The sequence below is a fragment of the Lissotriton helveticus genome, chromosome 6 (assembly GCF_964261635.1).
Source record: "Lissotriton helveticus chromosome 6, aLisHel1.1, whole genome shotgun sequence".
NCBI classification, from domain to species: Eukaryota; Metazoa; Chordata; class Amphibia; order Caudata; family Salamandridae; genus Lissotriton; species Lissotriton helveticus.
In genome coordinates this window covers 180,804,956-180,827,223 of record NC_136067.1, presented here as the reverse complement: position 1 = coordinate 180,827,223, position 22,268 = coordinate 180,804,956, and the positions used below count along the sequence as shown (strand labels likewise).

General features: G+C 46.5%; 1 protein-coding gene across 2 annotated transcripts in view; it reads left to right on the top strand.

The window, feature by feature from the left end:
• Positions 1–22,268, top strand: part of EFHC1 (EF-hand domain containing 1) — a 297,382-nt gene that overhangs the window by 140,337 nt on the left and 134,777 nt on the right. For both annotated transcript variants that reach the window (XM_078647587.1, XM_078647586.1), the window contains exon 6: positions 4,671–4,891. In XM_078647587.1, coding sequence (XP_078503713.1) covers positions 4,671–4,891 — 221 coding nt within the window. The remainder of the gene's footprint in view (positions 1–4,670; positions 4,892–22,268) is intronic.

Genomic DNA, 22,268 nt, shown 5'->3' with positions numbered 1-22,268 from the left:
TTTTGCACCGCTGCTCCGCCACCCATGGTGCGCCGCATTTACAATGCGGCCACCATGGGGCAAAAACGGCACAGATGCGTGACGCATCTGTGCCGTAAAGGTGGCGCATTGCTGGAGTTGCGTCGCAAGCGCGACGCAGCTCCAGCAAGGCTCGGGGGTGCCCCATCTTTACAATGCTGCGTCAAGACCTACGCCTGCTTCAAGCAGGCGCAGGGTTTTGACGCAGCATTGGCCTGAAAGTGACTGAGCGAAATCTTATAGATTTCACTCAGCCACTTTTGCGAGGCGCACCTGCCCCGGAACGCCCACCCTGCGCCGGAACGCCCACAAGTGGCGCAGGGCTTTACAACGTGACGCATCTGCCTAGATGCGTCACGTTGTAAATGGGTCGTAGGGATGCGCCACGTTTACGCCGCAGTTGCGTGACGCAAACGTGGTGCATTCTCAACATAAATCTGCCCCTAAGGATTTAGGCCCAGATCTCTTTACTGGGGTGAATGTATGACATTGTTCTGCATTCTGTCCCTCAATTGTTGTTTTTGCATTTGTCAACCGAGTGGGATGGGCATGCCCAGACTTGGGTCCCGTGCTCCCCATGCCATTGGACTCAAGCTATCCAGGCTTATGAGGGCTGAGAGCCCAAAACCGGTCCTACGATGCTTGTTTCCAGTTGTTTCCAAGTCTAGGGAGGACCTGGCCTTGCAGTTCTAGCTGGACTGTTCCCATTGGGCGCAGGGACAAGACTGATTTGCATATGGCTGGGTCCAAACTGGAATGGCATGGTGAGCAAAAAATCGATGGATTTAGGCGCAGATCTCTGTACTGGGGTGAATGTATGATATTGTTCTGCATTCTGTCCTTCAATTGTTGTTTTTGCTTCCCCGTTGAGGCATCCTGTTTTGGGTTCGATTAATACGTTGGAGTGGTTCTGAACGACTGTTTCCAGACAACAACGACCACTCACCTGACTCAGATTTAAATACCAGGGTGTGTTATTCCCTCTGACCCCTTTTTGATTTTAACTCTGCATTTCTCACATTTATTTTGGTCCTGATGAAACACCAAGGATCCAGAAGGGACCACCAGGGCATGAAACATGTCAAACCTGTTAGATCCGGGGGTCTCTAGTTGGAAGAAGTAAGTACCTTTGTCCAAATAGGGACCCTTACTTGTAGTCAGGGTAAGGGGAAAACACACTGTTGATAACCTCTGCGTACCCCCTTGGTAGCTTGGCACTAGAAGACAGGCTTATCCCCAAGGCAATGCGTAAAGTATTTGTACCAACACTCACAGTAATATAGTGAAACACCACAAATGGACACTACACAAGTTGTTTATAAGTATATAAATCACTTTATATAGATTAGGCAGATCAAAATGACATACAAATCACATACACAATCAATCTTGTCTTAGAAATGTTCTCTTATAAAAAAGAAAGTTCACTTTAGTAATGTTCTCCTTGTTAAAACGCTCTGGTAAGCATAGAAACCCTTGTAGGCTCAGTATGGCTGTGAGCCCTTGTTGCTAGTGTGAGGGAAGTTACTTAAAAAAGGCCAATGAGGTGCTCCTCATGCATGCCCTTGCGTAGAGAGAACCACTGGACAAAGAAAATGGTGCCCTTAATGATAAAATGCCCCAGCGGTAGCACAGAATGTGCTACACTTGCGTTCTCAGCATAGAATCAAGGAATCAGTCCTTCGTGAATGCGTGGGCTTCACCATGACGTAGGCGGGGAAATGGAAATGATGCCTGCGAGGCTCCCGGGCTGGCAGCGGTGATTCTCCCTCACACAGCGCTTCTCTCCTCTGTCGTACTTGGCCCGTGATCTCGGCCTCTTGTTGACGGTCTCGGGTAGTGCAGCGCCGAGACAGGTGTTCAAGAGGCACAGCACACCTCATGCAGAGCCTCACTGTGTACCGACAAGCACCCCGAGTCAAATAACACATGGCCAGGCAGGGCAAAGCTCACAAGACCACAGTCAGTACGCAGCCACACGCACTCAGCGCTGACAAGGTGATTTCTTCTGTATACATTTGTGTCCCTGAGTTTACAACAGGAGGCCAGCTCTTCTCAGGCCCTTGGAGACAGGTAGACTTCAGAGGGGGGCAAAGCACAAAGCACAGCTCCTTTTCAAGCAAGGGGGACAAAGCACACAGCAGAGAGCCCCTGAGTCCTTCTCCTCAGTAATAACAGCAACTGCAGGTCAGCTTCCAGACACTCAGCAATGGCGGCACTTTTCCTCAGTCTTCCTGGCTGTTCCTCTTTGGAAGGGATTCCTCCTTGATCACAAAGTTTTTCCTAATCTAATTTTACAGTGGTCTCAGCTCTACTTTTATACCCCAAAAGTCTTTGTTCTTCCTGTCTGAGTGGTCCTCGACCAAGCCCAAACCAGTCCTGGGTGCACTCTGCCAGTGCACATCATCTTCCTTTGTGAGTGTGGGCCAGGGCCATCAGACGCACCAGAGGAGGTGGAGCCAGCATTGTGGAAGGCAGGCAGAGCCCTATTCAGACCCAGGTGCTACTCCTCCCACCACTCTACATGCAGATGGGTCTATTCAGCCTAGTGCTGACTCACCCAGTCTCCTGGAGCCTCCCCAGCCCCTGTCACTCACAAACCAGACAGTCAATCCACAAACAGGCAGAGGCACACAGAAAGGCTGAACAAGAAAATAGCCACTTCCTAAAAGTGCTATTTCCAAACTTAGAATTTAAAAATCATCTTCATTAAAATATGTGTTATCAAATCCTGAGTTCAGGGATACCAGATTCCATATGTCTATCTTGCCGCTATGGGAAGATATGCAGGTAAACATGTAACACAGCATTCCCTATGTTATCCTATGGGCGAGATAGCCTTTCAATAGTGAAACACGAAATTGGCAGTATTTCACTATCGGGACATGTTACCCACACTAGAACATTCCCTACCTTTCACATACACTGCACCCTGCCCAGGGAGGGTGGGGGGTACCTTGGGCCTACCATAGGGTTGTCCAATGTGTAGGAAAAGGGAAGGGTCAGGCCTGGCAAGTGTGTACATTGGCCAGGACAACATGGCAATGTTCAAACTGCCACAGGCACTGCAGTGGCAGGCCTGAGACACCATTTTAGGGCTACTCATGTGGGTGGCACAATCAGTGCTGCAGGCCCACTAGAAGCATTTGAATCACCATCCCTGGTACACTCAAGGCACGTTACTAGGGACCTACTGGTAAAACAAATATGCTAATCGTGGATAACCAATCACAATAATAATTTAACCAGGGAGCACTTGCACTTTGGCACTGATCAGCAGTGGCAAAGGGCCCAAAGCCTAAACCAGCAAAAACGAATTCCAGCACAGTGTCAAAAATATAGGAGGTAGAGGCAAAAAGTCAGGGGAAACCACGCCAATGATGCCAGGTCTAACAGACCCCATGACCTTTATCACCACTTACTCTTTTGAAAATTTAACTGACCATCCTCACTCGAGCAAGGGTAACAGAGTTCTTTTTCCTGTTTTTAATCATACCGAACTGATCCAAGAATAAATACTACTAGGGGTACAGTTACGTTATTTTTAACTAACCTGCACACTCCCCACACACCTGCACTCACCACTACGGTGTTCCTCTTAATAGAGCTCCGCTAAAGAGCCCTCTCGTGGGGCCCTTGGGGGACTGCAACTCCAACCCCACGAGGAGCAAAACGGCGTGTGATGAAGCATACCACCTTAACGGGTGTGTGAGGGCAACTCTTCAAATTTGAGCAATTTTCCCACCACATACTTCTGTTTTCATCCAACCTAATATTCATCTGCCTTAGATGGATCACTACCAACCCTCTTCTTCTTCATCTATACTCTCTGTGTCCTATTAGGCAAGCGTCCTTCTACAGGAACAGTTATCGTCTAGTGATTTCGAAGTTTTGTCTTGGGAGCACGGGTACTGGACCTCCTTTCTCCCGTCCCTCTCTCAATGCATTTGATCGTCTGTCTGGACTGTGCCACCATTCAATAGCGTTCTGTTCCCCACAGTAGAAAGAGCAGTCTAATGTGCCAAAGCACTTTTTCTTTTTTTTCCCACAAGGAAACTATTTTACCCCTTGGAGGAATCCATTCCCCTACCTTGCGAAATGGTGGGGGTACCTTCCCTGTCCCATCCTGGAAAGGGATTTAATCTAGCCCGTGGCCTGAGTAAATCTCCAGCTATGTCTAGGGTAGAAAATGGCCGGATTTTAATTTGTGAATATCCACAAAAACACGTTTTGTGAGTGTTCACTGACTTACAATTTAACCATGCCTTATCCTGCGCATTATCCACCTCTTGTGTGGGATTTACTACTGTGGATTTCTCAGCACTTGTGACATTGAAATTAGGGGTATTAAAACATTTATGAATACCAGGTCTCTTTTTGTGAGCTGTTGGCAGGCATACATGCTGCCATTCTGTGGGCAATAAAATAGCTTTGCGGATTGCACCTAAAGAATATGGTAAGCAGGGTTCCCATCATAATACCTGTCATCAATAGGTATGTATTTTATTTATGGTCATGGTGAGTTCCTTAAATTTATGTGAGGATGACTAGGAAACCAGGAATATTAGAATTCATTTCCTCATTCAATATCAAACCCTCAGTAATAGTAATGTCTAACAAATCTATTTATTCTCATTAATGTTCCCATGTAGTGTCCTTCCCTGCTTGTGTGCTGGAAATCTCAGATCACGAGGTGACCGACTGGTACTCTCCCAAGGATTTCTGTGTTGGGCAAGACATCACCATCCTGGGCCGCAAATTTATACTCCACGATTGTGATGATTATACGCGAGCCTATTACCGTGATGTGCTGCGATACGCCGAATTCAAGCCAATTGATGTGAAAAAGAAGACTGAAGACACAGTGAAACTGGTATAACTGTACACCCCAATGCTTACTAATAACTGTTACTGCAACTCCTTCCAATATCTACTGCATGCTGTGCGTATTGCTATTGTATGCTTGCTAGTTAATATCATTGCTTAAGGTCATGCCTGGTGACCTTTGTTTCTTCAAATATTGTGTCTCTGTGTTGGGCAATGTTACTCATTACGCAAGTGAATGCAGTCTGATATTTGTTCGAAAATAAACACAAAGGTTCATTTTGACACTCATAATTAACAGCATGTTATAGTCACGTTTGAGGTGGCTACTGTAAATTAATTGTATCACGCAATAAGTGCCTCATGTGGAGTTTGCAAAAAGGGGAGTCCGTCAATATGTGGCGGCTGTTCTGTCTGCCATATTCAATTATTTAATTATAATGCGCTTGTAATGACAGACAGAACATCCATCATCTTTTTTTATGAAGTAAACTATAAATAACGCCCCAAGATTTTAATGAATGTCTGTGCATTTGGCTTTAAACAAAAAATAATGCACCTTTAACATAGTTTTTTTACAAAATTCTCAATGCATTACACAAACAGCTAAACCTACCCTTAGGTTTACAGTAGCATTGATGCACTGTCCCCTTTCACACAGTAACCACAGAGACCAGTTAAACAATTGTTAGGCTGAACCGGCTTTCAGTAGTTGATTTGTGCAGTTTATCTTCGGGAAACGAATCATAATTTGACCAAATGCATATAAACATTTGAGTGTCCAAATTACTCTTTTGTCCCCTCCGACCCCCATGGTTCTGAGTTTCTTTAGATCTGCATTATCCATGCCTGATCAATAGCAGATGCTTAGCTCCTCACATGTAATTACTGCTCATGTAACATGCTGTAGACTAACAACGAAGAAAGGCTTGCGCCCGGTAGTTGGATGACCTCTGTCCCTCACCCCTGCCATCATGCGGATGCCCACTGTCCAACAATGCAGGGCTCTGCGATCTGGGACATTTGCTGAAGCTTCCTCCTGAGGAATATTCATCAGCGTGGGTTGGCCAAATTGAAAGAAGACATCCTGCTCCGTATCACACCTCTCTCATCATGCGTGACTCATGAGACCAAAGGCCTGCACATGGGATATTGCTGCATTGGCCGGCTGATGTCTGAGTACAGTGCAGTTTTTCAAACTAACTATGATAAAGATCATATATTAGGCGCTTTGGACACCACAAGTGCTATTAACTTTACATATTCTTGTAAAGTTACCTGAGTGCTAGCACTCAAATCTTTTAGAAGCATGTACATTGTCCAAACTTTGCCCCAAGTGCCATGCCTTTTTCAGCACCAGTTCAACACTGTAGAGCAGTGGTGCTGCTGTTTCCAAATTTGGCTTTCAGGGCCTCTTTTATTGGTCTAAATGTCATCCTACCTTTCTTGCTGAGACGAAAACATATATCCCTATTGACCGTCTGGTAAGAAAACAGTGTCCTTTATGTTCCATCACCCCAAGAAGTACTAATTCATTCAGTTACTTTCTTCATAAGTAGCACCAGACCTTAAAGATAGGCGTTGTGCTACCATAACTAGGACACAAAGATCTTCCCTTCTTTGAAAACTCTTTACTGTTTGAAAATGTCTTAAGAGGGTCTGATGTCCAGAATCCTTCATGTTTTCACATCTGTCTCTCAGAGGAATGGGACGTTATCCTGGGAAAGACTTTTCTTATCTGGACACTACTCTGGGGTATGGACGCGTGCTTGCTGATCACCCAGATCCTCAAGGTATAGTAGTAGTGGTGGTAGAGGGAAAGATGACTGACACTTCTCTGCTTGTCTTTTGAGGCCCCTTTGCTTTTCTCCCTGTTCCTAGCTGACTTACCTCTAAAACTAAGAGAGGTTAGAGGGGCTAGTCCAAAATTAGGAGGTAACCATATATCCTGCTTAATATATGCAGATGACCTGGTGATTATGGACCAGACGGAGATAGGTCTCCAGAGAAAATTAAACATGTTTAATGAATACTGCTTAAATAAAAAATTAGTAGTGAACATGGAGAAGACCAAAATTGTATGTATCGGGAGGAGCAAAACTAAGTTCCCTTGGTATCTGGGTACAGAATTACTCGAGAGGGTAACAGAATACAGATATCTGGGAATGTGGTTCACGAGTAACCTGAAATGGTATACCCATCTAGAAACATTAAAAATGAGGGCATCGACTTCTGTGAAGGGACTAAAAAGATTCAACAGTGTATATGGAGAAATGTAATATAGGCTGGTTATAAAGGCCTACCTAGCAATGGTCCCTTCACAATTCCTGTATGGGGCAGAAGTACTTTACTTAAGTGGGAAAAAATGTTGGGATAAAGAGGAGGGAACTATCCTAAAAAGCATGTTCTCGCTGCCAAAATCATCTATGGTGGTACAAGCAGCGAGACTAGAGCTGGGAATTACCTCTTGGGCTGTAACTGCTTGCATGACCCTAATACGCTTCTGGCAGCGCCTAGGGTCAGGAGCGCCCCAAAAAATTTCCCATTGGTGTAAAGGTGAAATTGCCATTAGTGAGCTGTCCTGGGCGAGAGAAACAAGAGCCTCATTAAGCGAAGCATATGAAGTGCTGGGATTAAAGCTATGCCCGCAACTAAGACACTCAATAATAGGCAACAAAGAACTAAGGTCATTGGGGTCTGAGACGTCCCGCATATATGATCTAGAGTATCTCTCGCGAAAAACATTGGTGTATCCCATACGACCCTGGCTTGGGCAACCGACCAGCAGTATCCCTATTTAGATAGGCTACCGAGCTACCGTTTATGACGTGCGGTACTAAAAGTCCGAATCGGGATAAACCCCTGCTATGCGAATAATGGGGTTAAAAATTTTATGATAAATAGTAATGGTAACTGCACTTGCATTTCTGATAGATACATCTGCCAGTGGATTCTTCACCTTGTGAATATCCCCCTTGCGTCTGCAACATTCAGAAATTCTTTTGTAGCTTCGCGCCGACGTGGACGTGGACGACGTCATAGAGGCAAGGCATCGCACGTGACTCCGGTGACGTCAGCGACACTACAATAGGCCCACGCCGGCGTGATGACGGCAGTTCCCTTTTTTCCACGTCGTCAACGCTAACGGTTTCGGGGAATCTCTGTAGCCTCTTAGTAACTTTGTTGCTTTTTTCTTCACTTTTCTGTTTCTTTGTGTCCTTCGCGATGTCGACAAAGAAGACCGGCTTCAAGCCTTGCAGAGAGTGTGGGAAAATGATGTCAATTACGGACCCGCACGAAGATTGCATCTTGTGTCTAAGTTCAGATCATGATGTTGATGAGTGTTCTTCATGTCGGAAGATGAACCCAAAGGCTCTGCGAGAGAGAGAGACCAAACTTCTAGTGGCGAAGCTGAGAGAGAAAAAGTCTTCGAGGTCTCGTTCGAGAAGGGTGAGGTCGAGGTCGAGATCGGCGTCGAGATCAAGGCCTCGAGCGGAGTCGTCTTCGAAGTCATCAGGAAGAAGCATAAGAAAAGAAGACATGAGTCCCGACGTCACTCCGGTAGGGATTCAGACTCGAGGTCGAAGTCACCCAAGAAGGTACGTTCGAAGGTGGTTCCTCCGGAGGATGACTTGGATCCGGAAGGTGAGGTGTCGCCTTCGGAGTCGCAGGTTCCGGCTCCGTCTCCGGTACATTCTCTGGCGCCGTCCCCGGCCCGTGAGGATGAGGAAGAATTTCCGGTGGGTGAGAATTCTGCGCCTGTGGAAGAGCCGAATTCGGAACCACCTCAAGGCCAGCCCGAGGGTCTTCAGCCACCATTTCCAGGCCTGGACCAAGACCCATCAGCGTTTTTGAACGCTATGTATGGTGTGTTTTCAAGGGCTTGGTACCCCTCTGGTGCGCCTTCGGTCCCATGGGTCCACTAGCCTTCAATTTAGGGGTTCCACACTCCTATGCTCCGGCTCCATTTATGCCATTCATGCCGGCTCAGACACCGCCGTGGCAATACCCGGCTCCGCCGAGGTCGTTGACACCGATACCGACGTCGTCTGCTCCGAGTCGACCTCGAGACCAAGCCACTGTGCTATCGGATTCGATACCGACGCCGGTTTTGGCTCCGTCGGAGTCGTTGATGGATCCGACGGCGTGTCGTGTGAAAGAAAGGTCCAGGAGGGAGGCTCAACTCCTCATAGAAGAACAGAGATATACAGAAGCTCAAGCTGAAATGGAAGAGGGTGAGCTTGACGATGACTGTTTCGATAAACTGGCAAAGGCTAGTGGCCTGGAGTTTTATCCAGAGTGGGAGTTACCTTCTGTGTCTGATGCCCCTTCAAAAGACGTTCAGCCTTATCACTTGGTCATGAGGAAGGCAGCGGAACTTTTGAATTTGACTCTACCAACAGTAGAATTTAAATCCACTCTACTAACTGAGGTTCTGCATTCTGTGGTGGAACCGTTACTCCCCTTTAATGAAGCTTTAACGAGCCTATTATGGAAGTTTGGAAAAAGCCACTTACAGCACCAGCGGTTTCCAGGAGTGTGGCAAGAAGGTACAGGGTCGCTCCTGAAGACCCTGCTTTTCTGACTTCTCATCCTTCACCTGAAAGTTTAGTAATCCAGGCAGCCTGTTCCAAAAAGACTGTGAGTGCATTTCCTCAAGTGCCTGGGGATAAAGATGCAAAGAAACAAGATCAGGTTGCTAAAAAGACCTTTTCTTCTGTGAGTATGGCATTAAAGTCAACCAATGCCACTTGCCTTATGGGGAGATATGTACATGCTCTCATGGACACACTGCGTCTTCTGGCACCTAAGATCCCTGATGACAGCAGGAAGGATTTTGAAGAGGTGCTAACGGATGCACAGGCAGCGGCTCGTCAGGTAATACAAAGTGGACTGGACACTGCGGATTCGGTGGCACGCATCATGGGTACTGCGGTTGCCACAAGAAGATCAGCTTGGCTGAAATCTTCGGATTTTTCAGCAGATGTTCAGGCTGCTTTGTTAGATCTGCCGTTTGATGGAGCTGGACTCTTTGGTAAAAAAGCTGATGCTGCCTTGGAAAGATTTAAGGACAGTAGGGCTACTGCCAAATCTTTGGGGCTTCAGACCAGGGGTTCTTCTACCAGAAGGTTTAGAGGATTCGGACGCTCTTCCTTTCGCTCCTATCGGCAAGGCCAGTAGCAGCAGCAGCAGCAGCAGCAGAATCCCTTGTACAAGTCGTACAGGGGTAAACAAAGAGCTCGTCCTAGAGGTCGTCAGGCCTCCTCCTCCTCCACCTCTTCCAACCCCCCAGCCTCAGAAAAGCAGCTCTAGATCCTCCATTCAGGATCATGTGGGTCCGGTGGGAGGTCGGCTTACCAATATTCTACGGGATTGGGAATCGATTACATCAGATCTTTGGGTTCTCAATCTCGTAGAAAATGGGTATGCTCTTCCCTTTCGGGAATTTCCTCCCAATTACCCTCCTTGCCAAGGTTTTTGCACAGAGGAACACCTCTTACTTCTGCAGGAGGAAGTGCAGACACTATTAATAAAGGGTGCGATAGAGGTGGTTCCAGAGCAGGAAAGATGCTACCCCCGGTATTTCCTGATTCCCAAGAAGGATGGCAGACTTCGTCCAATCCTGGATCTCAGGATCTTGAATCTTTATCTGAAACAAGAGAAGTTCAAGATGCTCACCCTTGCGCAGGTTCTTCAGGCACTGCTGGAAGAAGACTGGATGGTGTCGCTCGACTTGCAGGATGCGTATTTTCACATCCCAATCCTGAAGTCGCACAGGAAGTATCTCCGTTTTACGGTGGGATCGCAGCATTATCAGTTTGCGGTCCTTCCTTTTGGAATTACTACCTCACCTCGAGTCTTCACCAAGGTGATGGCGGTGGTGGCTGCACATCTCAGAAGATTGGGGGTTCCAGTATTCCCCTATTTGGACGACTGGCTGATCAAGGCAGAGTCGTCAGAAAAAGTGCTCCAGCATCTGCAGGAGACAACTCAGTTGTTGTACCGGTTGGGTTTTTCAATAAATGTACCCAAGTCTCACCTGGTGCCCTCCCAGCGCATCCTGTTCATAGGTGCGGTACAGGACACAGCTGTATGTCGTGCATTCCCTCCTCCTCAAAGGATTCGCGACCTACAGGAAATTATTCCTTTATTTTTCAATGGAGCGGTCATTCCAGTCCTGAAGGTTCTTCGCCTGCTCGGTCTGATGGCTTCTTGCATTCTGCTGGTCAACCATGCACGCAGGCACATGAGGGCGCTCCAGTGGTGCCTCCGCAGGCAGTGGTATCAACACAACGGAGATCTCAGGGAGTCTGTGAGGATCTCCATAGAAACTGCGGCGGATCTATCTTGGTGGAGCGTGGAAGGCAATCTTTCTCAGGGAAAGCCTTTTCATCTGTCTCCCCCGGTGGCCACAGTGATTACGGATGCATCCACTCTAGGGTGGGGTGCTCATCTGGAGGATCTGGAGGTCAAAGGTCTTTGGTCTCCAGAGGAAAGGTTGCTTCACATCAACCTTCTAGAGTTACGGGCGATTCGTTTGGCACTCAAGGCCTTCCTCCCTTCCTTTCACGGTCGGTCGGTTCAGGTCCTGACGGACAACACCACCGCGATGTGGTATGTCAACAAGCAGGGGGGTGTAAGGTCGCAGTGTCTCTGCAGAGAGGCTCTGCGCCTCTGGTCCTGTGTTCAGGACCATCAGATTTGTCTAATGGCGAATCATCTGGCCGGAGTTCTGAACATGCGTGCAGACAGTCTCAGTCGGCAGTTCTTGGCCGACCACGAGTGGAGGCTTCACCCAGAGGTGGTTTGTCACGTCTTTCAGACGTGGGGGACTCCTCGTGTGGACCTGTTTGCCACTCGCGAGAATGCTCACTGCCCGTCATTCTGCAGTCTCCAGTATCCGATGCAAGGAGCCTTGGGGGACGCGTTTCAGTTGAGTTGGGGAAATCAACTCCTTTACGCGTTTCCTCACATACCTTTGATTCCTCGGGTTCTGAGGAAGATTCGCCAAGACCGGGCCCAAGTTATTCTGGCCGCCCCAGATTGGCCAAGAGGGGTGTGGTACACGGATCTTCTCCACCTCTCCTCTTGCCCGCCGCTCCGTCTCCTGTTCAGGGCAGATCTCCTCTCACAGATGGAGGGGCAGGTTCTACACCCCCACTTCCAGACATTACACCTTCATGCCTGGAGATTGAAGGGGCAACCTGAACTCCTTTTCTCTCCCACACGATGTGGTGGATGTCATTCTTTCGGCTAGGCGTGACTCCACTAAATCCATTTATTCATACAGATGGTCTAAATTTGTCTCTTGGTGTGGGGAGAAATCTGTTGACCCTTTGAAGGCTCGTTTGTCCGATATTTTACAATTTGCTCTTTCTTTGGCACAGCAGGTTTTTGCTGTTACCACAGTCAAGGGTTATCTTTCGACATTGTCGGCATTTCTCTGTTTGCCGGATCAGCCGTCTCTTTTCAAGTATCCTGTGGTTTTAAGGTTTTTGAAGGGCCTCACAAATAAGTTCCCTCCTACTCCCTTTATTGTGCCTCAATGGGATTTAAATCTTGTTTTAACCTTCTTGATGGGTTCTCCCTTCAAACCCTTACACAAGTGTCCCATGAGGCTTTTGTCTTTTAAGACGGTCTTCATTCTTTTCTCTCCCACACGATGTGGTGGATGTCATTCTTTCGGCTAGGCGTGACTCCACTAAATCCATTTATTCATACAGATGGTCTAAATTTGCCTCTTGGTGTGGGGAGAAATCTGTTGACCCTTTGAAGGCTCGTTTGTCGGATATTTTACAATTTGCTCTTTCTTTGGCACAGCAGGTTTTTGCTGTTACCACAGTCAAGGTTTATCTATCGGCATTGTCGGCATTTCTCTGTTTGCCGGATCAGCCGTCTCTTTTCAAGTATCCTGTGGTTTTAAGGTTTTTGAAGGGCCTCACAAATAAGTTCCCTCCTACTCCCTTTATTGTGCCTCAATGGGATTTAAATCTTGTTTTAACCTTCTTGATGGGTTCTCCCTTCGAACCCTTACACAAGTGTCCCATGAGGCTTTTGTCTTTTAAGACGGTCTTCATTCTTTTCTCTCCCACACGATGTGGTGGATGTCATTCTTTCGGCTAGGCGTGACTCCACTAAATCCATTTATTCATACAGATGGTCTAAATTTGTCTCTTGGTGTGGGAAGAAATCTGTTGACCCTTTGAAGGCTCGTTTGTCCGATATTTTACAATTTGCTCTTTGTTTGGCACAGCAGGGTTTTGCTGTTACCACAGTCAAGGGTTATCTTTCGTCATTGTCGGCATTTCTCTGTTTGCCGGATCAGCCGTCTCTTTTCAAGTCTCCTGTGGTTTTAAGGTTTTTGATGGGGCCTCACAAATAAGTTCCCTCCTACTCCCTTTATTGTGCCTCAATGGGATTTAAATCTTGTTTTAACCTTCTTGATGGGTTCTCCCTTCGAACCCTTACACAAGTGTCCCATGAGGCTTTTGTCTTTTAAGACGGTCTTCCTGGTTGCGATCACCTCGGCAAGGAGGGTGAGTGAGCTTCAAGCTCTTAGTTCCAAGCCCCCATTCTTGACCATTCATGCTGATCGAATGGTTCTTAGGACCAGAGCTGCTTTTCTCCCTAAGGTGGTAATTCCTTTCCATCTAGGACAGTCTATTACCCTTCCTACCTTTTATCCTCCCCCTCACACTTCCAAGGAGGAGGAGAGACTACACCGTCTGGACCCTAAGAGGGCGGTGAGCTTTTATCTTGAATAGGACTAGAGACTATCAAGTGGATAACCAGCTCTTCATTGGATTTGCTGGCTGCAAGAAAGGAAGAGCGGTGCTCAAGCGCACTCTTTCAAGATGGATCATCCTCTGTATGAAGATCTGCTACTCTTTGGCCGGTAAGGAACCTCCAGAGGGTATAAGAGCTCACTCTACTAGAGCTAAGTCGTCAACGTTTGCTTTATCTAGGGGTGTTATAAACAAAACACACCTTACCTACAATAAACACATCCAATTGTATTGACCAACGGGGATAATCTGATGAACCATCTAGATCCTCCAGGTGTGTTAAATAACACTAAACTCATGGGTCCAGGATGTAGCTTTGAAAAGAGGATAGACACAGGTTCCCACAACCACAAAAATTGTGTGAAAACAGAGAGAGTGCCTCACGGACGTAACTCCCGAGGGGGTTCCTGGTTAGCAATGCCCAGTGTACCCACTTCTCATCATCGGTCACTCTCTCTGTGTGCAGTGTACAAAGATGACCAAGAAATAACAACAACCAAGTGTGTAAATGCTAATGGTGGTATGTAAAGAAAATAACCAATACCAAAAATGCACCTGTGTAAATGGAATACTAGTGCACCTATAACCCCAACAAACAATAAACAAATATGTAAAGTGCAACCAAATTCTGATAGATACTTCTGCCGTGTGGATTCCTCACCTTGTGAATATCCCCCTTGCTTCAGCAACATTCGGAATTTTTTCTTCGTAGCACGCCGGCGTGGACGACGTCACAGGATCACGGCAACGCGCGCGACTCCGTCTGACGTCACCGACTCCTTGTTAGACCCACGTCGGCGTGATGACGTCAGTTCCCTTTTTTCCGCGTCGTCGACGCTAACGGTTTCTGGGATCTTCTGCGATACTTAGTATCTTCTGCTATTATAGTGTTACTATTTCATCTTTAATTATTCCTTCTTCGTCGAGAATGTCGTCGAGGAAGACAGGATTCAAACAATGTGGGTCTTGCGCTCGCATGATGTCGATCACCGATCCACATAACGATTGCTTATGGTGTCTTGGATCGGACCACGATGTTAAAAACTGTCGATCCTGCTTCAAGATGAATCCTGAGGCGTTACGAGAACGTGAAGCTAAACTTCTTCTTGCGAAGGTAAAGGGAAGAGAGACTGGGAGATCTTCGAGGTCGACGTCCAGACGCTCGCAGTCGAGACAGAAGTCGCGTTCGAAGTCGAGATTGAGGTCGGCTTCGAGGTCGAGGTCCAGGGCGAGGTCGAGATCCAGAGAGAGGTCGAGGTCTGGATCCAAGTCGGCTTCGGGTCATGCTTCGAGCTCCTCGAAGAGGAAGCACAAGAGGAGAAAGCATAGCTCAAGACATCATTCTGGAAAAGAGTCTTCGGATTCGAAGAAGAAGTCTCGTAAGCATTTTAAGGACTTCGTATCTCCTTCTCCTTTGCAGTCTCTCGGAGGTTCCCTGATTCCGAAACAAGAACCGGATCCGGTGTCACACCATTCTTCGGAGCATGAAGAAGAAGAGGAAGTTCCTCGAGCTCCGACTCCGGTAGTAGTCCCTGTAAATCAAGAGGGTCAGAATGAACCGATGTCGGAGCAACCTCCTTCAGAACATCCAGTAGGTTCGTACCCTCCTTTTCCTGGTCCTGGACAGGACCCCTCGCATTTCCTTAATGCGATGTTTGGAGTTTATTAGTGCACCTATAACCCCAACAAACAATAAACAAATATGTAAAGTGCAACCAAAGTTGGTTTAAAAGGTTTTTGGTAAGGGTTGCTAGCTCTCAATCTTTATTCTGGTGCCGCAAGCCTTCCAGATTAAAAATGGATTTTCGTATACCATACAATTTCAAAGTGCCGACATGTTTCATTGTTCTCATTTCAGCAATTTCATCAGGGCAGTCTGGGGTTCTTGGTTTGTGATCATCACACTTGTATATGTATCGGAACTGTATCAAGGAATAAAACAGAACACAGAGGTAAAATCTAAAGCATCCCACAAACGGGGGTTTGTGTTGGCGGTCACTCCCACATAACCCAACGATGTAAGGGCCAAAGAATTACCTAATGATTGCCACATCCGGACGTACCGGCAATCAAACAAGGGACCCCGTGTCATCCCATCACGTGTCCTTCGGTAACTTGGTCTAACAACTCAAGCCCGCTAAGAGAAATAAGTGTATAAAAAAGGGGGGAAAAGCCATCATTAATGAGCAGAAAAAGTCCCAGTAACACTTCAGCACACACACCTGCGTTCTACGTACAGGGCATCCCATTAATCATGGCATGTTTGCCTTTTGCCATGTGTTTCCGAACTACCCCATACTTGTAGTAGAGATGTTCGAAAAAATGGTATCATGCTCCAAGAGAGAACTCAATCCTCCCCGCCCTCCTACACCCGGTGTGCTTCAAACAAGGTGGGTCCGCCTCAAACAAGGTGGGTGTACCTGTAGAGGATTTTTATAGGGCTGCGACTTGGACCTCCCTCCACACTTTCACAAAGCATTACTGCTTGGATGCCAAGGTGAGGAGGGAGGGTCACTTTGCGCACTCTGTCCTCCAGGATTTTCTGTGTGTGTTACCTTGACATTTGTGTACTGTGTGGGCCTATTGTAGTGTCGCTGACATCACTGGAGTCGCGTGCGATGCCGTGCCTCTATGACGTCATCCACGTCCACGTCGGCGCGAAGCTACAAAAGAATTTCCGAATGTTGCTGACGCAAAGGGGATATTCACAAGGTGAGGAATCCACAGGCAGATACTGTATCTACCAGAAAAAGCTTTACTGCTTGGATGCCGAGGTGAGGAGGGAGGGTCACTTTGCGCGCTCTGTCCTCCAGGATTTTCTGGTATAGGAGAGTGGACACCCTCCTCCGGGAGTGGGGACTGCTGTGGGACTCTATTCACAAGGTGAGGAATCCACTGGCAGATGTATCTATCAGAAGAACAAGTTACTTACCTTCGGTAACGCTTTTTCTGGTAGATAGAGTATCTGCCTGTGGTTCCTCACTGACCCACCCGCCTCCCCGTTGTCCACTCTTCTATACCGAAGTTACTGTAATATATTTGCATTTGTTTCACACTGTGTGTGTTACCTTGACATTTGTGTACTGTGTATACTGTGTATATTCCTACTGTCATTTGTCCGTCCGTGTGCCTCGAAGGCACGGAAAAAAGGGCGGAACTGACGTCATCACGCCGGCGTGGGCCTATTGTAGTGTCGCTGACGTCACCGGAGTCGCGTGCGATGCCGTGCCTCTATGACGTCGGCGCGGAGCTACAAAAGAATTTCCGAATGTTGCTGACGCAAGGGGGATATTCACAAGGTGAGGAATCCTCAGGCAGATACTGTATCTACCAGAAAAAGCATTACCGAAGGTAAGTAACTTGTTCGTTAGGTACCCCCTGCGACATCGTACATATTTTATTCGATTGCATGAAGATTTTAGATATACGAAAGGAGATTTTATGCCCGATCTTAAAAAAATATAGGATTATGAATAGGACGCAAGCGGCTAACCTCCTAGTGGGAATGACGAACCTAGATATATCCTGTGCTATGGGGAAATCCACGAGTAAAGTCAAGTTGTTCCTCAAGTGTACAGAGTAACTATCGCATGTTGTTCTCTTAGGATAATACGAGATTGTGCTTTTAAAGGTTAACAGTACTGTACGTAATTTATCGGAAGGATTTTGATGCATATGTATGAATTACTTGATTTAATCAATTGTAGGCGGATATTTGATTCTTTATTTTAAAGGAAATGTGTTATTTTATGCGTAATGTATATATGCTACGTTTTCTATGATATTGTCTTGCTTATGTTTTTAATAGATTGTCAAAATGTAAAGTGTACACTTTTATGGTTGTAACAAACCAAATAAAGTTTTTATTGACTGAATGACAGTTGGGCAAGCCAAGCAAGGGTAGATCATGCCTCAGGCTGATTGACTGGCTATGTCATCTAAACGAATCACTTTACCTCACAGTGCTTCATTTTAATTAGGTATCAGATCTGAGAATATCTATAGAAATTCAGTTCAGGCGATGTGCTATGAAAATGTTTCACTTAATGATGGTGGCTTATAGAACACCAATAATGGCCATATATGCAACCCACACGCCTAACTAACATCTCTTGGTGCACTCATGGTCGAGTAGTTAAGGACATTGGAGATGGGGAAAAGTTCATGTTTAAAAGTCTTAATTTTAACAGAAGTCACTACAATGATCTAATTTAATGCACAAAAGTAAAACATAGGAATTCAAGAATTAACCTATTTTCAACCTGAAAGAGTCCTTATCATTTATCATGTCATGATTACTGTATTGTTTATGTGTCAGATTTTTTGATACTTCGGCTGGCTCATTCTATGACTTTTTTAACCAATCCAGAAACTTGGCTTGGCTCTCCCTAAGAATTTTCTCACTTGCCTATTCCTAATGTGGGTACACCCAACATTTGTTTCTGTGCCTTGCCATATGCTTCTGCCCTCCCAGAAATCTTTTTTCTTTTTAGTTAGCGTTATAACTCAGATTGGTAACCAAAGAAACCTCCCACCTGTGCATTACACACCGGCCCCAACAGCGCTAAGGATGCCTGGCTTCACCCTGGGGGTGCCCAGGAGAGGACACTTCACAGGGAAAGCCAGGAAGGGTTCCACAGCGGTATGAGTATCAGCGCCAGGAAGCCGAATAGGCAACACCGCAAGGTGACCGTCTGGTGACAGTGCGCTCTATAAGTACCATGACATTTACATTTACATTTACATTACAAACTAACATGCTCATCCTCGTCAAGTTTTGTTAAAATTCTTTATCCGTGCTGCATAGCATCAGGAATTCTGTGCAGCATGGCTGAAACCCATTGGCACGGCCAATAGGTCCAAAAGGCTTGCCGGCTTGGCATTGCCAATGCTTGTTATATGAGCCTGCAGGAAAAATATTTCTCTTGGTCTATGCACCCTACTTGAAATAAAGGGGGTGGGCATCTTTTTTTTAAGAAAAACAAACAAAAATGGGTGTTTTGTGTCTCATCCTAGGTGCCCACATTTTGTCTTTTAGACTAGTTATCTTCATCAATGATATGTTTAGTTTCTCATGAAATGGGAGCTGTTTCACAGAGAATAATCTGGAGACATTTCATTATTGTGAAGTTAGCTTCTGAATTTAGAATTCAGGTTTCTAAACTTGTTCAAAAAAATAATTCCCAGTGAAATTTAATTTTTAAGTGAAAATACTCTGTTGTTCTACTCATGCTTACTTTCAGCTGGTTGAGAATTGCAAGTTCCAGAGGCTGAACTGAGCAAAAGCTTCTCTGTACTTATGAATCGCAACCAGTTCTGTTATTTTATTTACACTCTGAAATCTGTAGTCCTGTCTCTTTCATAATTGAATGAGAATTGCAATTTTATGACTACAAAGACTTTTACCTGCATTCTGCTGCCAAATTGTTTACCTGCTCTGCGGGACGCCACTAACAGCCCGGGAAGAACTCCTGGAGGGGCGAGGGACCGAGGGGCAAGCCGCATAGCCCGCACCACCAGCCACACTCTGGGGAGGACTGCAACCCCCAGAGTGCATAACGTGAGCGAGGGGGAGGTGGGGTCATCGCGGTTATAGCGCTGCCTCTCCCCCCACGGCGCGGGACATGCGCTCAGGGCAACGCCCGGACGAAGCCCGGACCAATTGCGAGCCCGTCTGAGCCCGTCAGAGACTGGAGGAGGCTGGGCTGGGCCACAGTATTGACATTTATATTGTGATATCTGGACATATTGTTTATATAGCTAATTGTCATCTAGCTGCCAGTTTTTATACTTATAATCAGCCTCGCCATAGGAACTTGGTTAAGTAAAAATTTTAGAATACACTGAAAGACCCCTGGGATATAATAGAGCAAGGGGGAGAGGATGAGCAAGAGAAAATCCCTTACGGAGCAGGTGCTGGTTGGGACCCTTGGCACCTTTTTGCAGAGGGCCGAGTCGGTTCTAAGGCATGAAATTACTCTAACTGAACGCAGGTTATCACTTGAGCCCAAGTTGGTCCTCTGCGCCCACAAATTCACCAGTCAGAAGTTTTAGCTATTACTTCAGCGGGATCCCCAAAGTCTGACCTACTTAAAAAGGCCCCAATGCCCATATTTCCCCTGGGTTGACATCACAACGCATGCTTTTACCACGCATGCCATTACAACGCAATTTTTACAATGCAAGTCGTTACAACGACTTGCGTTGTGGGGCGCTGGATAGTGGAATAGTTTAATTTTCTATTCCAACTCCAGTCCCCGTGGATAGTAGGGAAGGTGTTGGATAGAAAATTAAACTATTCCCTATCCTACAGCGCCCCCTAGCGCAAGTCGTTGTAATGACTTGCGTAGTAATGGTTGCGTTGTAATGGTAGTGCGTGGTAAAAGTTGCGTTGTAAAGGATGTTCCCCTTCCCCTGGGGGAGGAAACCCCGCCGATGCCTTCAGTTACTTCTCCGACCGTGCGGGAAGTACCTAACCAGGCCATACTAACCAAACTCAATGTCCAGACGAGAGCCCATAAAATTAAGATCAGCCAGGGCAAAGGAGTAGCCTCCCATCAAAAAAAAGACGAGGGCAGGGACCAAATACTCACAAAACATCAGCAGTGGCCCATGAGCCTACAGGGGTCTCCCCTGTAACGGGGGGGACTCCCAACACGATTTACCTCGATGGTGGGGAAAACTTGAGGGCATTGTTTTAACCCCAATTAGACCTGTGCTAACTAAGCTATCTGCCATAGAAGAAAGGCTACAGGGTCTAGCAGGGGCTGTTAAACGTTCCCTGGAACCCTCACACCCACCTGTACAGATATGTCGCGAGACAGAGTTTACTGCCAATAACTCCCAGGGTCTTCCGGGCCTGAGCGCATTGCAAAACATACATGTATCCAACACTGCACCCATAGTCAAGCCCATTGTTAATCCTGGGCGTGAAGTAGTGCTAATGGCTCCCTGCATGCGGTCCTCCCAAAGAGTCCCATCAACCTCTTTTAGAGATTGGCGGTGCCAGTTGCAGCGAAGTGACCCGCCATGCGCGCACCTTACCCCAGGCGAATCAAGTAAATTCAATCAGGCCACAGACCAGGGAGCAATCAAGGGAGTCTAATGGGAGACCGCAAAACAGTTATCTATCAGAGCCGATGTTTTTACATCTCCCGCCAGAGGCTACACCTTACACTGTTATCCTAACTAATGTATCCTTTTTACAACAGGGAGTCTTCGAGCATTGGTCTTCCCTGAAACATAAGGCACTACACACACTCTCCATCAAGACGGGCCACTCTAATGTTCTATTCTCAGAGTTTAAGATGGCTCGCCGAATCCCTTGGGTAGGCTACGCACCCAAACCACTAGCAAGGGATTGTGTAGTGGTCAGTTTTAGATCTCCGGATTTGGCCAAAAGCATCCTTGAAGTGTCCAGGTGCCACATGGTTAGAAAAGGGGGATGGGCGTGGTTCCTCCAGGCTTCTTCTATCAACCTTCTTTGCTGCCTAAACAGGGCCCCTGTATTTGATACCAATAGCGGTATTCTACAATAGAGATATGACATCCCAACATCCTACTCCTTTGACCCCCCTCTATAACCTGGACGGGGTAGACTGACTGGCGTCACCTCTAGGTAACATCGAAGGCATGAGGGAGCAACAAGATATTACTACCTCGGATACCTCCCAGTATACGGGTCTTACAGGGATCGAGGAGTTAACTAAGGCCCCAATCCCCAAGTATTTAGAGGGATGTACAAGTGGGAAGGGAACCCCTGGGGACTCAGTGCACCCTTTTGAGCAGTATGTGGATAAATTAGGGATAATAACAACACCTAATCTAGATCCCCATAATGCAACAGGGTCAATTAGTATTATATCCTCAACAATACCAGATCCCACAACGCATACCGTGGTGTCTTGGAATATCTCCGGGCTACGCTCAAAGGTTCAGAACCCAGTTTGGGAAGCTTTTGTTGGGAACATATAAATTTTATGTCTACAGGAGACATGGGTAACTGAACCCTTACATATAAACGGTTATAAGAAATTTAACACACCGGCAGTGAAAGGCCTGGTAGGGGGGCCAAAAGGCAGGATCACCACTTACATTTCTAATAAGCTGACCTTAAGTAAGATCACGTTTCACCAGTGGGAATCCACTTTCATGTGGTCGAGTTAGCTCCTACTGCAACTCACCGCATACTCTTGGTCAATTTATACAATAATACCATCCAAAATGACCTTGACTCAATAGTAAAAGGCATTCTGGCTACAGTCACAAAAATTTCCAATGGGAAATGCAAAGACACTATGACTCTGCTGATGGGTGATTTCAATTGTGGTTTATGTAATCTTTCTGATAACAGATTGTGTGGTATCCTTAATGAGGCAGATAGTTGTACACACTTCAATCACTCTAAGACTGGGGATATTTTTAATGACCTCATCTCTAAACTAGATCTTGGGTTTGCAAATGAGATCTCAATTACTCCAGCTAATTTTCTGCTTACCTTTAATGGGAGAGGCTATGCCACCACCATTGATTTTATACTGATCTCACTCGTACATGCGCACTTGGTCATTTCCTTTGAGGTAAGCGATATCGCCTTAAGCGGCCATTTCCCCCTCCTCTTAAAACTTAAGACACACACGC